This window comes from Artibeus jamaicensis, unplaced genomic scaffold (genome assembly GCF_021234435.1).
Source record: "Artibeus jamaicensis isolate MK-2021 breed Jamaican fruit bat unplaced genomic scaffold, CSHL_Jam_final contig_1132, whole genome shotgun sequence".
NCBI lineage: Eukaryota > Metazoa > Chordata > Mammalia > Chiroptera > Phyllostomidae > Artibeus > Artibeus jamaicensis.
Genome location: NW_026521221.1, coordinates 8,993,934 through 9,007,767, shown reverse-complemented (window position 1 = coordinate 9,007,767; position 13,834 = coordinate 8,993,934). Strand labels below are relative to the sequence as shown.

At 36.5% G+C, this 13,834-nt stretch overlaps 1 protein-coding gene across 3 annotated transcripts in view; it reads left to right on the top strand.

Moving 5' to 3' along the window:
• The window catches only part of TTBK2 (tau tubulin kinase 2), a 140,129-nt gene that overhangs the window by 21,946 nt on the left and 104,349 nt on the right, over positions 1-13,834 (top strand). For 2 of the 3 annotated variants that reach the window (XM_053665863.1, XM_037161671.2), the window contains exons 2-3: positions 1,624-1,759; positions 5,595-5,742. In XM_053665863.1, the coding sequence (XP_053521838.1) occupies positions 1,691-1,759; positions 5,595-5,742 (217 nt within the window). In that variant the 5' untranslated portion in view covers positions 1,624-1,690. Of the gene's footprint in view, positions 1-1,623; positions 1,760-5,594; positions 5,743-13,834 lie in introns of those variants that run through there. The other variant, XM_037161672.2, reaches the window with a different exon arrangement.

Here is a 13,834-nt window from a genome sequence, read left to right as displayed (position 1 = left end):
GGGGCTTTGATCTGTTGTTTTTTTTTGGGGGGGGGCCTTTTTTTTTTTTTGTCTTCCTGGGCCTGTTATGTATGAGGGGTGGAGCCTTAGGTGTTTACCATGGTGGGGCAACTGAGTGGCTGGGTTGCTATGCTGTATGTGGGGGTGGGGTCTGAGAGGGAACAGTGGCGCTTGCTCCACTCTCTCTCGGATTTCAGTCCCCTCTGCTGCTTCCCCCAAGCAAACTGGGCCTTTCTGGTGCTGATTCCCATGTGGGTTTATGTACATTCTAGGACCCTGTGTGTCTCTCCAGTGAACTCTCCTGTGAGGCTGGGAGGCTCTCCCTGCACCTCAACCCCCACAGGTGTTTTCAGTCAGTGTTTTGAGGTTTTATTTCCTGTGCTGGGACCCTGGGTTTGTCGTTTGTCTTGCTCCCAAATTTCTCCTGGGTTATCTGCACCCACTAATGTGGGGCCTCCTGGTCAGCCAGCTGCCTTGCATACACTGCCTAGCTTCACAATCGCCACCTCGCTGGGTCTGCCCATTGCCACCTTGTGCCCAGGATCTGCCCACTGCTGACTTGTGTGCCTGGGATGCCTTGCGTACCCAGTGCCACCACTTTTTGTGCTGCAACCCCTCTCCACTTGGCCCGACTTGGCCCTGCCTACCAGTCTGGATGAATGTGTGTATTTTAACTCCTTGGTTGTCCGACTTCTATACAGTTCAATTTTCTGTCAGTTCTGGTTGTTACTTTGTTTCTAAATTGTTGTTGCACTTATTTTGGCTGTGCAAGGGTCACAATATGTCTGTCTATGCCTCCATCTCTTTGCCAGAAGTCCCATTTCTGATTCTTTTATGAGTTCATTGAGGTTTCCTTTTGTGTTTTCCTGTTGGCTAGCTCTCTCAGTTAAGAGCTTTTCTATTTATGAATTATGTTGCCTTTGTTTTTCTTTTTTATTTAATTTTATATATTAATTTTTTGTTGTTCAATTAAAGTTGTTTTAAAGCTTTTGTTTCTTATGTTAGTTTGTTCCATAATATTAGGTGACAGTTTTTATCTCCTTTAGGCCATATTTTTCTGCTGTATCTTAATTTTCTATAGGCTGGCTATTTATGTTCTCTTTTCTTACAAAACCATTGTATCAGATTTGATCAACAGCCCTTTTCTATGGCTCATATTTATTTCTTATGCATTTTAAGTACACTGTAACATTTTAAAATTTCATTAGCTCTGATGATTGTAAGCTCTGCCTTAAAATCTATTAAATTATAAGCTGTTGTAAATTAGGTATCATATCTTTATCTTTAGCAGTATGTTGTGCTCAGGACACTGGTCTGTCTGGGTCAACTTCTACTGACACCATGCTTTCCCTATAGGTTAGCAATCTCAGGTATTATAAATTATTTATGTTAAAATGTAATGTTTTCTAATGTGTAGCTATTTCATTGGGTATCTGTAATGGGGAGGTAAGTACTTTTTAAAAATAAGCACTAAACAGCTTTTGGAATTGAGTTTGTGGGTCCCCCCCTCCTTTCCAACAGAGCAACCTAATTAATGTACAGGATTAGTAGTGCTACTTGGTGCTGGAATGTTTGTATTAATCAGGGAGCCCTGATATGCTGTTGCTGTTTCCTTTGTTCTAGGTTAAATGGAAACCACCCTTTGGAGCTGGATGCTTGTGTAGCCTTTCTAGCATATCAGTGAATTGCAATGAGCGGAGGAGGAGAGCAGCCGGATATTCTCAGTGTTGGAATTCTGGTTAAAGAAAGATGGAAAGTGGTGAGTGTACATCTCAGAGGTAGGGGAGAGCACATTTGGGGGGTAATTTTTAGTGTCTTGATTAAAAATAGCATTTCATTATGGGATAATACATATACTGCTTTATAAAGCAGTTATTTTCAGGGTTTTTTTTTCTACCTATGATTAAGTTTGGTTTATGTTTTAATTCTTACTCTTGCTTTATATAATAATAAATTTGTCTAACCTCTGATACCTAATACTGAGTAATGTAAATAAAAGTACACTTAGGGAAAGAACAAATTTTTAAAAATATAGTACAATGAACAGCTTTTATTTTAAACCTTTTAAGGAAATTGTAAGTATACATAAAAATAGTGACACTGATATAGTAAGCCTCCTATGTACTCCTGCTGCAGTTTAAACAGCTATCAATTTATGGTCAATCTTGTTTTATCTTTTTATCCCTCTCAAAATATTTTTAAGCATATCTTTTCCCTTAGCCTTTTTTCTATATGTACTTCAGTATGTATCTCTATTCATTTGAGAGAGACAGACAGACAGACAGACATTGATTTGTTGTTCCACTTATTTATGTATTCATTATTTGATTCCTGTATGATCCCTGACTGGGGATCAAACCCACAACCATGGCCTATTGGGACAGTGCTCTAACCAACTGAGCTGCTGGGCCAGGACCCAGTATATATCTCTAAAACATAAATATTTCTTTAAAAAACATAATCATAATATTGTTATTATACCTAAAAAAAGTAATAATTTCTTAATATCATTAAGTATCTTTCCAGCTTTCACATTCCCGATTGTTTTAAGATTTTATATATAGAGAGGGCAAGATAGAGAGAGAGGAAGGGAGAGCACCATCAATGTGAAAGAGAAACATCAGTTGGTTGCTTCTCATATGCACCCCAACCCCGGGACCTAGCCTACGACCCAGGCATGTGCCCCTGACTGGGAATCAAACCAGTGACCTTTGCTTTGCAGCTTAATGCCCAGCCAACTGACCACACCAGTCTGGGATGCCTTGATTGTTTTGTAAATTATTATTGTTTTAAATTGACTGCATTAGGCTGACATTGCATGGTAAAATTATATAGGTTTCAGGTATACAATTCTATAATACATCATCTGTATGTTGTGTTATGCATTCATTGTCCCAAGTCAAGTCTCTTTCCATTGCATTTATTCCTCCTTACCCTCTTCTACCTGCCCGAAGCCCCCCTCCCCACTGATAATTACTATGCTGTTGTTGTGGCTATGAGGGTTTTATTTGTTTGTTTTGCATAATCCCTTCACCTTTTCCACTCAGCCCTGCAACTCTTCTCCCCTCTGACAGCTGTTCTCTGTATCTGTGTTTCCATTTGTTTGTTTGTTTATTTTGTTCGTTAGATTCTACATGAGTGAAATCATATGGTACTTGTTTTTCTCTGATTGGCTTATTTCACTTAGCATAATGCTCTCCAGATCCATCCATGCTGTTACAAAGGGAAGATTTCCTTCATTTTTAATTCTGAGGAGTATTCCATTATGCAAATGTACCATAGCATTTTTATCCATTCATTTACTGATGGCCACTTGAGCCACTCCAAATCTTGGCTATTGTAAGTAGTGCTGCTATAAACATAGGGGTGCATGTATTCTTTCAAATTAGTGTTTCAGGTTTCTTTGGATATGTTTCTAGAAGTGGTATTGCGGGTCTTACAGCAGTTCAATTTTTAATTTTTTTGAGGTTGCTCCAAACTTCTTTAAACAGTGGCCACACAAGTTTGCGTTCTTACTTACAATGTATAAGGGTTCCCTCCCCCCATCCTTTACAACACGTGTTGTTTATTGATTTATTGATGATACTTTCTGACAGGTGTGAAGTGATATCTCATTGTGGTTTTAATTTGCACCTCTCTGATGATTAATGATATTGAGCACTTTTCCTGTATGTATTGGTCATCTATAAGTCCTTTCAGGAGAAATGTCTATTCAGGCAGGTCCTTTGCTCATTTTAATTGGATTGTTTGTTTGTTTGGTGTTGAGTTTTACAGATTCCTTATAAATTTTGGATATTACCCCCTTATCAGATGTGTCAGGGAATATGTTCTCCCATTCAGTGGATTTTCTTTTCATTTTGTTGATGGTTTTCCTTTTATGCAAAAACTTTTTAGTTTGTTTTAGTCCCATTTGTTAATTTTGTTTTTTGTTTCCCTTGCCCAAGATGATATATTGGAAAATTTTTTAATGATTTTAATCAAATTTTAAAATGTCTGGACTTTTCAGTTGGTGATATATCACTTAAGTTTTTTAATTTTTAGGGTTTTTTCTTTTTACTTACAATTTATTAGTTGGAGAAACGAGACCATTTGCCTGTACAATTTCCCATGGTTTGGATTTTTCTGATTGCTTCCATGTGGTATTAACCAGTTTCTCTGTCATGTTGCTTATGTAAATTGTTAATTATATATAGAGGCTTGATTAAATCTGAGATCAGATCTAATCTGAGGTGGCAGTTTTTCCAAAAAGGTATTATAAACTTGCAACAGTAAGCATATAATGTCAGATTGCCCATCATTTTGTGGTGTTAGTATAATGGATCATCATTGTCTAGGTCTGTCAATTCACTAGGAACTGCAGATTGGTGATATTCTAGCATTCTTTCATTTATTAAAGTACATTTATAAAGTACATGATGATAAAAATTTCTCATCGAGTCTTTGATTACTTGAGATACAATTTGATTAGGAAAGCAGAATAAATGCTTGATTCTTTTTATTAACTTACCAATTTTTAAAATAATGAATTGGGCCCAGGCTAGTGTGTCTCACCTGGTTGGAGCATTGATGGCCCCATAAACCGAAAGGTAGCGGTCGGATTCTCTGTTAGGGTACATGCCTAGGTTGTGAATTTGGTCACTGGCCAGGGCATGTGTAAGAAGCAACTGACTGATGTTTCTCTCCCTGTCTCTCTTCTTCCTTTCCCCTCTTCTTAAAAAAAAGAAATCAATAAGCATGTCCTTGGGTGAGGATACAAAAATAAATAATTGGTTCCCTAGTGTTGTCTGAAAATGACCAATGAGGTTTTCAAAAATATAATTAAGAATCATGGATTTAAAACAAATTTAATGCGATCTAGTTCATTGTAGTTATTATCCCTATTGATGCTCAGATTGTCTCATTTAACTAAGGAGACACTCTTCAAGTTGTCTGTTGAGTTCTCTTAACATGATCCCAGTAGTCTTTTTTTTTAAAAATATTTTATTTATTTATTTTTTGAGAGAGGGGAAGGGAAGGAGAAAGAGTGGGAGAGGAATATCAATGTATGGTTGCCTCTCATGCGTCCCCTGCTGGGAACTGGCCTGCAACCCAGGCATGTGCCCTGATTGGGAATCGAACCGTAATACTCTGGTTCACAGGCCCACGCTCAATCTACTGAGCTACGCCAGCCAGGGCCCAATAGTCTTTTGATGGCTTTTTTGCCCTAGTCTTGGAAACCAAAGTTTTCTTCCATTAGCAGGTCTAGCAAAGCTATTTTAATTGTTTCCTTAATCTAACAGACTAGAAAAAGAAGATTCTTTCTTTAGAAATAAAAATTTTATTTTACAGTGTTTTACTGATTGATTGGCCAAATCAGTAGGATTTGAAAATTTACTTAAGTAAAGGACCATGTTATCATTATGGACTGGTACAGAGAGATTTTAACAATTGGTAGTCAGGAATGAGTATTGTTTAGGTGAGAGCTTTGTAGTAAGTGCTTTTCATAAAATAGAAATAGCAAAATTATATATAAATTTTCTAAATATCAAAGACTAATTAGTGTCCATTTAGAATTCTAATAATTTTGTGTGTGTTTATTCTTATTTCCTATACAGTTAAGGAAGATTGGGGGTGGGGGCTTTGGAGAAATTTACGATGCCTTGGACATGCTTACCAGGGAAAATGTTGCACTGAAGGTGGAATCAGCTCAACAACCAAAACAAGTTTTGAAAATGGAGGTTGCTGTATTGAAAAAACTACAAGGTAAGTTGTTGTATGATATATCAAACAATTTATAATTTCTTGTTATCTTTCTGAACCTAAATTATATTCTTTATTCATTGAATATTCTGGTTTGTAATAAACATGCTGAGGACTTTTTTCTTAGAAATGTTACCACTAACTAGTGATAGTAGAAATATTCATTATGTAGAATAATTGGACTCTGAGAGTTCATTTTCATGGTAAGTAAGGATGAGGGTGAATTACGTGAAACATTTTGTTTTAAAGTGCAGTCTGTTGTAGTAAAATATGCCTTAAAAAAACAAACATAAATAACTCTGAGTTGTTTCTACTTGTATCTTTGGGTGTTAAACATGCTTTTATCACACAAATAAATCTGCCTTCAAATCACACTGTGGAATAGAATGGAAATAATACTGTTTGTTATGTGTTGAATTCATTAAATTTAGTTTCATGAAATAAACCTTTCTGGCCCTGTCTTTATTTTTGAAGTCTGTTTTACTATTTGTGTTCCTATTTCTTTTTTACTAGAAAGGTAAATAATTTTTTTCTGATATCAATTCAGTGATTTCAACCATGAATATATCACTAGTTTGTATTCATCTTTGTATTTTCACTTTAATGACATATGATATATAAATGTTTTATCTGAATCAATTACATAGAGGTGGTTAGCACATTAAGTGATCTTGGTAAGCTCAGAAGGACTGATATTGTTATGAGACATTCATTAATATCCAAGAGAATTTGGTACTAACATAATAGAGCAAAGGATGTTGCTGTAATTGGTGGAAGTAACTGTAGTTGGTAGAAATAGCAAGGATAAAATACTGTGTAATCTAGACCCTCACATTTATGTATAGTCTTTTAAGTGAATGTGTTCTCTTTGTGAATTCCTGATGTTTGGAATTTTAGTCAGTTAATTTCTATTAAGTTAATGAAATATGTATTATGTATTCTGGCAGTGTCTGTTCTTTTCATTTTGCCCTTTGTCTTAAGCTCTCTGATTATCCAAGTTTTTCTACCAGTCGGTTCATTTAATTAGAACATGATGCTAATAAAACTATAGATGTAATAGTTATTTTTAGCACAAACTTAGCTCTCCTGAAACATAGGAAATCAGAAAGACAGTGGCTAGGCACCCATTGTCACTACTAAAAAAAGGATAATTGGAGAAGGAAGAATAGGGGAAAAGATGGCATTCTCTTTTTCTCACCTTTTCTCCTTTCTCTCTTTCTTTTGAGCTGTTCTCAGCTCAGTCACCTAGAAGTCACAGTGGGTGAAGCTGGAGTTACCTCTTCCTGAGGTCACAGATCCTAGGAGATCTGCTTTACTCTCAGCTGAGCCCATGAAGGGTATTTCAGCATCAACTTGTCCTGGGCAACTTCACCTGCCTTTCTCCTGCTTGGCCCCTCCTGGTGAGGTAGGATACTTTGTAGCCCTTTCAGTAGGTTGTCCAGACTGTTTTGACCATGTTTTACTCAGGATTCTAAGTGATAAACCTTGAAGACCAGTTTAGTACCTTTTAAGAGATGAATTAGAGACCCTTGGGTGCTAAGTTTCTCCTTTATATTTTATACTGTCACCTAAAATGTTTTTCCTATCTGCTTATACCTGCATGACATCTTATTTCTCAGAACCCTTCACTTTCCAAAAATTAATAGGTTTTTAATCTGCTGGTATGTATTTCAGTGAGGCAGCCCTTGACTTTTTGTTTGGCTTTCTAACTTATGCTTCCTATGTACTTCTATGCCCCACAACTTTTTGTTGAGCATGCTTTGGAATCTAGACCCTTTATGAACAATTTTATGGGCCTAAACTGCTTTTGTCTTCCAGTTGGCATACTTAGTTCTTACTCAGTGACCCCAAGAAAAAGGCTAAGTATTTAAGGGAAAGGTGTGTATATATATATAAACCAGAGGCAAACCCTATATAACAGGGGTGTCCAACTCATTTTCACTGGCTGTGACATCAGCTTCGCGGTTGCCTTCAAAGGGCTGAATGGAATTTTAGGACTGTGTAAATGTAACTACTCCTTAACAGTTAAGTGAGAGCTCGGTGCTGCTGCTGGGTAGAAACAAGGTGCTGGGCCAGTGTAAAACAAGATGGAGGGCCTGATCTGGCCAGCAAGCCTTGTGTTTGCCACCTGTGCTTTATAGGATTGGTCGCTTTTAAATTGATACTCAATTTTTGATACCTGGCATAAGGATTTGTTTTTTTATAGATAAAAAGATACTTTATGATCAATTTAGCACAAACCCTAAATTTTGTTCCTTTTACGAAATCGATCCCCTTTTCCAAACTTCTCATAATCTCTTTTCCTGGATTCCCTCAGTTCTTAATTTTATCTCAGTTTTTCCTGCACTTAATAGCTCTAGATTTCTTTAGGTCATACATAACCTTCATCACCAGTATGTTCCTTTCTCATTGGTCCTAAAGTGTGAATGCCTTAGCATTCTATCCCATCTTGTCTTCTGAATGATCTTTCCCATGCTACTACATCAGATTACTCTGTTTTCAAAGCTCTCTGAACTATTCTAGATGTATCTTACAATTCTCTATTGAATTAAGCTAGAGGTGTGTTTGAATGTTTTAGTCACTTATAAAAACTAAACCATTTGTCAGTAGGCCTGTTTGGTAGTGCTTCTCCTATACTCAGTTGTTATTCTCTAAAGTATCTCTAATAAATAAAACCATAAAGGTTATTGGTCTTTTCCTTTTATTAATATCACTATCCATAGATACATTTTTATGTACCCATTTATTTGTGTTTCTTCCTTCTCTCCATTTGTGGTTACTCTACCTTCACACCTTTGCTTTTCGATTTGTTTGCTTTGAACTTTGTGTGAAGGGGAAGGCCAGTTGCCTCCATAGTCTGTTAGATTCTTTACTCTCTCTTCTCTCATCTTAAATAAATGTTTTATAGTGACTTCCTATCTATCTTCGGCATTTTCATGAGCTCTTGAGCTGTATGTCACCATACCACTTAAAAAAATACAATTTTATGTGCAGTGCTGGTGTAAGAAACAATATTCTGCTCTGTGATTTTAACTCTGATCACTAGTAATTGTGCAGCATGCCAGAAACCTACTACCATCAATACTTTTAAAAAGTTAGATTTCTATTACAATCTTAATAAAATTTGATACATGTTTAGAATCCTGCAAATGAGATAGGCAAATCTTAAGTTAAATTTTCCCCTAGTTTTTTTATTATGAAAATTTTGAATATACAGTGAAATGAATTAGATGATAAACATTCATATATTTGCTACTCAGTGTCAGTAAGTATCAGTATTTGGCCAATCTTGTTGCGTTTCTGTTCCACTCCTTTAACATTTCCCCCTACCTTGCTACAGTATTTAAAAAGTAATCCTAAACAAATACCATCTATAAATACGACAGTACATATCTCTATATAATAGTTAAGGGCTTCTTTTAAAAAAATGAAAATGTCCTTTATACAGTTATGAAGTATCAGACAATTATGAAATTTGAGGGTTTCAGGTGGTGGGTGTGTGGAGATATATTAAAATTTGACACATATTACTGTGCCTGTAAGAGCTTTGTTAATGATTTTGTGAATCCATTAAATTTCATATCTTGGAACATAGGGTTCCAAGGACATTTAAAGATGTCTTGGAGGTCCTAAGCCTTTCCTCATTTTTTTCAATTTTTGTTTCTTCATTCTGTTCTGGTTGAATGTTTCCTCCTTCTGGTCCATGCCATTGATTTGAGACCTTTCTGCCACTGTGGTTCCTGCCACTGTTGGTTCCCAATACATTTTCCTTTATTTTACTTAGCATAGTCTTCATTTTTTCATCTAATTTACGACCATATTCAACCAGTTCTGTGAGCATCCTGATTACCAGTGTTTTGAACTGTGCATCTGATAGGTTTGCTATCTCTTCATTGCTTAGTTGTATTTTCTCTGGAGCTTCGATCTGTTCTTTCATTGGGCCATTTTTTTTGTCTCCCCCGTGCCTGTTACATAGTAAGAGGTGGAGCCTTAGGTGTTCACCAGGGCCGTGTAACTCGGGTCACTGGGTTGTGGCGCTGTCTGAGGGGAGGGGTTTGGAGGGAACAATGGTGCTTGCTCCATTCTCTGCTGGTTTTCAGTCACTTTCCCTGCTTTCCACAAGCAAATTAGGCCCCTCTGGTGCTGATTCCCCTGTGGGTGAGTTTGTGTACGTTCTAGAACCCTGTGGGTCTATCCAGTGAACTCCTCCCAGTGAACTCCTGTGAGGCTGGGAGTTTTTCCTGTTGCTGCCTCAACCCCCACAGGTGTTTTTTTTTTTTTTTTAAGATTTTATTTATCTTTAGAGGAGAAGGGAAGGAGAGAGGGAGAGAAATATCAATGTATGGTTGCCTCTTTTGCGTCCCCTGCTGGGAACTGGCCTACAACCCAGGCATGTGCCCTGATTGGGAATTGAACCTCGATCCTTTGGTTCTCAGACTCAAGCTCAGTCCACTGAGCTACACCAGCCAGGGCTCCCACAGGTGTTTTTGATCAGAGATTTGAGGTTTTAATTTTTCTGTGCTGGGACCCTGGGTTGTGTGGGATATCTCGCTCCCAGTTATTCCAAATGTGGGACTGCCCAGTCCGCAATTCACCGCCTAACCGGGTCCACCAGCCGCTGCCTTGCTGAGAGTCTCTCTGCTTGGCTTCCTGTCTTCACTCCTCCTACCAATCTGGATGGATGTTTCTTCTTTAACTTCTTGGTTGTCAGACTTCCATACAGTTAGATTTTCTGTCAGTTCTAGTTGCTTTTGTTTTTAAATTTGTTGTTCTCCTCCTTTTGGTTGTACAAGGAAGCAAAGTGTATCTACCTATGCCTCCATCTTGGCTGGAGGTCTTTAGAGGTAGTTTATGTTAAACTTTGGGAAAATTTGGGGGATCTGTATTACTTTTTAAATTATTGTTATTTTTTAAATTCTCACCCAAGGATATGTTTACTGATTTTGGAGAGAGAGACAAACAGAAAATGAAACAGCAACAGAGAGGTAAACATTGATTGGTTGCCTCCCGTATGCTCCCAGCCAGGAACTGAACCCACAACCCTGACCAGAAATCCGACTGCACCCTTTTGCTGTATAAGACGATGCTTCAACCAACTGTGCCACCTAGCCAGGGCAGGATATGTGTTATTGAAAAGTGAAGTAGTAAGGCTGTGGAAATGCCTCAGGTGACCAATTTTAAGAATGGTTTATAGGATCTCATTGGAGAGCAGGCCCATGTTCCAGTTTTTCTTTACTTTTTAGAACTATTTTAGGTTCACAGAAAAATTGAGCAGAAAGTACACAGTTCCCATATTAACCCCCCCATTCCCAGTTTCCCCTTTTATTAACATCTTGCATTAGTATGGTACATCTGTTATTAACTAAGTCCATAATTTATGTTAAGGGACTCCTTTTTTTAATAACAAACACAGCAGTTTTAAACATCTAACAAAGTTATTTCTGAGTACCATCTAAAATCCAGCCATTGGTTAATTTTTCACAACGTCTAAAAAATTTTGTAATTGACTTGTTCAAATCAAGATTCACATACACATTAGGCACATTGCATTTGGTTGACAGATCTGTTAAGCCTCTCTTCATCAGTAGTCTCCCTATCTTTTTTTTCTTTTTCAGAGGGGAGGGTAGGGAGCACTACCATTTAGTTGTTGAAGAAATTGTTGAAGTTCTTCCTTTCTGGGCCAGTGTGGTTCCATTGGTTGGAGCATCCTCCAGTAGACTGAAGGGTCATGAATTCAGTCTATGGTTGGGTCATGTATGAGAAGGCAATGGATTGAGATTGATCCTCTCTCTCTCCCTCTCGCTCTCTCTCTTTCTGTCACTCTCAGCAATGAAAAAATATCCTTGGGTGAGGATTAAAAATTTTTTTAAAAAAGAGGATATAGTTGAAGTTCTTAGTTTAATTGAATAGTCCAAATTCTGGATTTGGCCAATTGCATCTTTGTGGTGTCTTTTAGCATGTTCCTGTATTCTCCATGTTACCTGGGAGCTGTGGTAGTCAGATTAGACGCTTGATGAGATTCATATTACTTGCTGTCGAGACTATATTGTCTAGATCCATTGTTTCCATAGGATATTTTGTATTTTTTTTCATTCCTTCCAAGTTTCTGAACTGGACTTACTCCACAAAGTAGAACTTTATTTTGTAAGTTCTTTATTGCCTCCAAAATGTTACTATAAGAAGGGCAAAATGAAGCCTTGATTTGTCTTCTCTATTATTTACCAATTTTCAGAATAATGAGTCGTGCCCATATGTAACCAGTGAGTTGTTTTGTTTTGAGTATCACTATGAAGTCATGGATTTTTAAATATTTAATTTCAAATCATTGCAGTCATTATTGTTTTGATGCTCAAATTTTCATGTCCTTGGTTAGTGGAAGCCTTTTCAAGTTGGCTGCTGTATCCTTCTGACATAAATCCAGTGTTACTTGATATCATTCTTGCTTTCTGGCACAACACATGTTTCAGGCATTCTTTGAACTTTCAAAGTTGTAGTTGGAATCAGGATCCCTCTTCTTTTAAGAATTCTGTTCCTTATATTGGGAGACAGTCAAGACCACAGTATGGGTACCAGAGCACTAATTGTTATTAGAGCAGCACACTTTTCTCAATAGGTCTTAATAAATTCTAGATTTTGCCTGGTTTATTCTTATGTGGACTTTTCATCTTCCTTGCATTGTTTATTTTGCTTCATTTCATTTCTAATTAATTAATTAATTTCCTCACTCCAGGATATTTTTATGGATTTTAGAAATAGAGGAAGGGGTGAGGAGAGAGAGAGAAACACATTGATGTGAGAAAGAAACATTGATCGGTTGCTTCCCATATGCATGCCATTGAACCTGCAACCTAGGTATGTGCCCTGACTGGGAATTGAACCCATAGCCTTTTGGTGTACAGGATGATGCTCCAACCAACTGAGCCAGCCACCTAACCAGGGATGTTTATTTTATTTTTAAAATACTTTCATGTTCTCTTTCAAATTGCAAGCCTCTTAAGGGCAGGAATTACATATATATAAATTTGACATTTATTTTATGCCCAGTGGCAAAATAATAGCACAAAGCACCTTTGTATTTACTGATAGTACACATTTGTAAATAGAGATGTGGGAGAATAGGATAACATAATTATTCCATTTCTGATTATTTTTCACAAGTTTCATTGTTTTTATGATAAGAAAAATAAATATTGAGGTTCTAGAATAAAGTATTAAAAATGCTATAAATGCCAGTCACTTTTGGATGTCTAGGGCTTAGATTCTCAAAATCATACTATATAGACATCAGCTCTTCATTTGTATAAATGATAATCATTTGAATCTTCCAGAAGATGATTTCTATTTGACTCAGAAGTTTTAAAATCTTTGCATATAGGTGGGTCTAATGTTTTGGGAACTTACAATATTGTAAAATTACTATAATTTATATTTTATGTATCTTTTCATCAAAGGGAGTTGTTCTAGAATCTTTAAAAGTTTATATTTTGTTAACTTGCTTCTAATTGGTTTATAAATACATACCTAAGCATAAAAAATAGTTTTTCTTTAAAAATGCTCTGTAAATCAGATATCTCACTAATTCTTATGTGTGTTCTTTCCATAATGTGTTCAATCTAATGAAGTCTGTTGTATTTAAAAAATCGCTACTTTAATCATTGAATGACCAGAAAGTTGTCCTGCCTTTCTGTTCTGTTTTAGCTCTCTATGTCATGTTGTGAATGGTCAGAGTATCTTATCTCTTATCTTCTTTCAAAGATCAACTTGAGTAAAACTGAGGTTCTTCTCTTTGTATATTACCTTGGATGAGAAAGTAATTAAAGGCTTATTTAATTGTTTAAAAGATTTTCTCTTATAGATTCTCAAAAAGCAAATGAGGATCCTATTAATATCAATAAATAATAGAGTAAATGCCATTGTTTGGTAATCAGATAATTTTATTATTCTCAGTCAAAGTAGTTGGGAATTAATTTGTCTTGCCCCATATAAGTGCAGAGAAAAACAGCCCATAAAAAAGTGATTTTGTTTTGACTTTTGAGGACTTTTATTTACTCTGAGTTCTTGGTCCTGGAGATATATCTATATCTATATCTATATC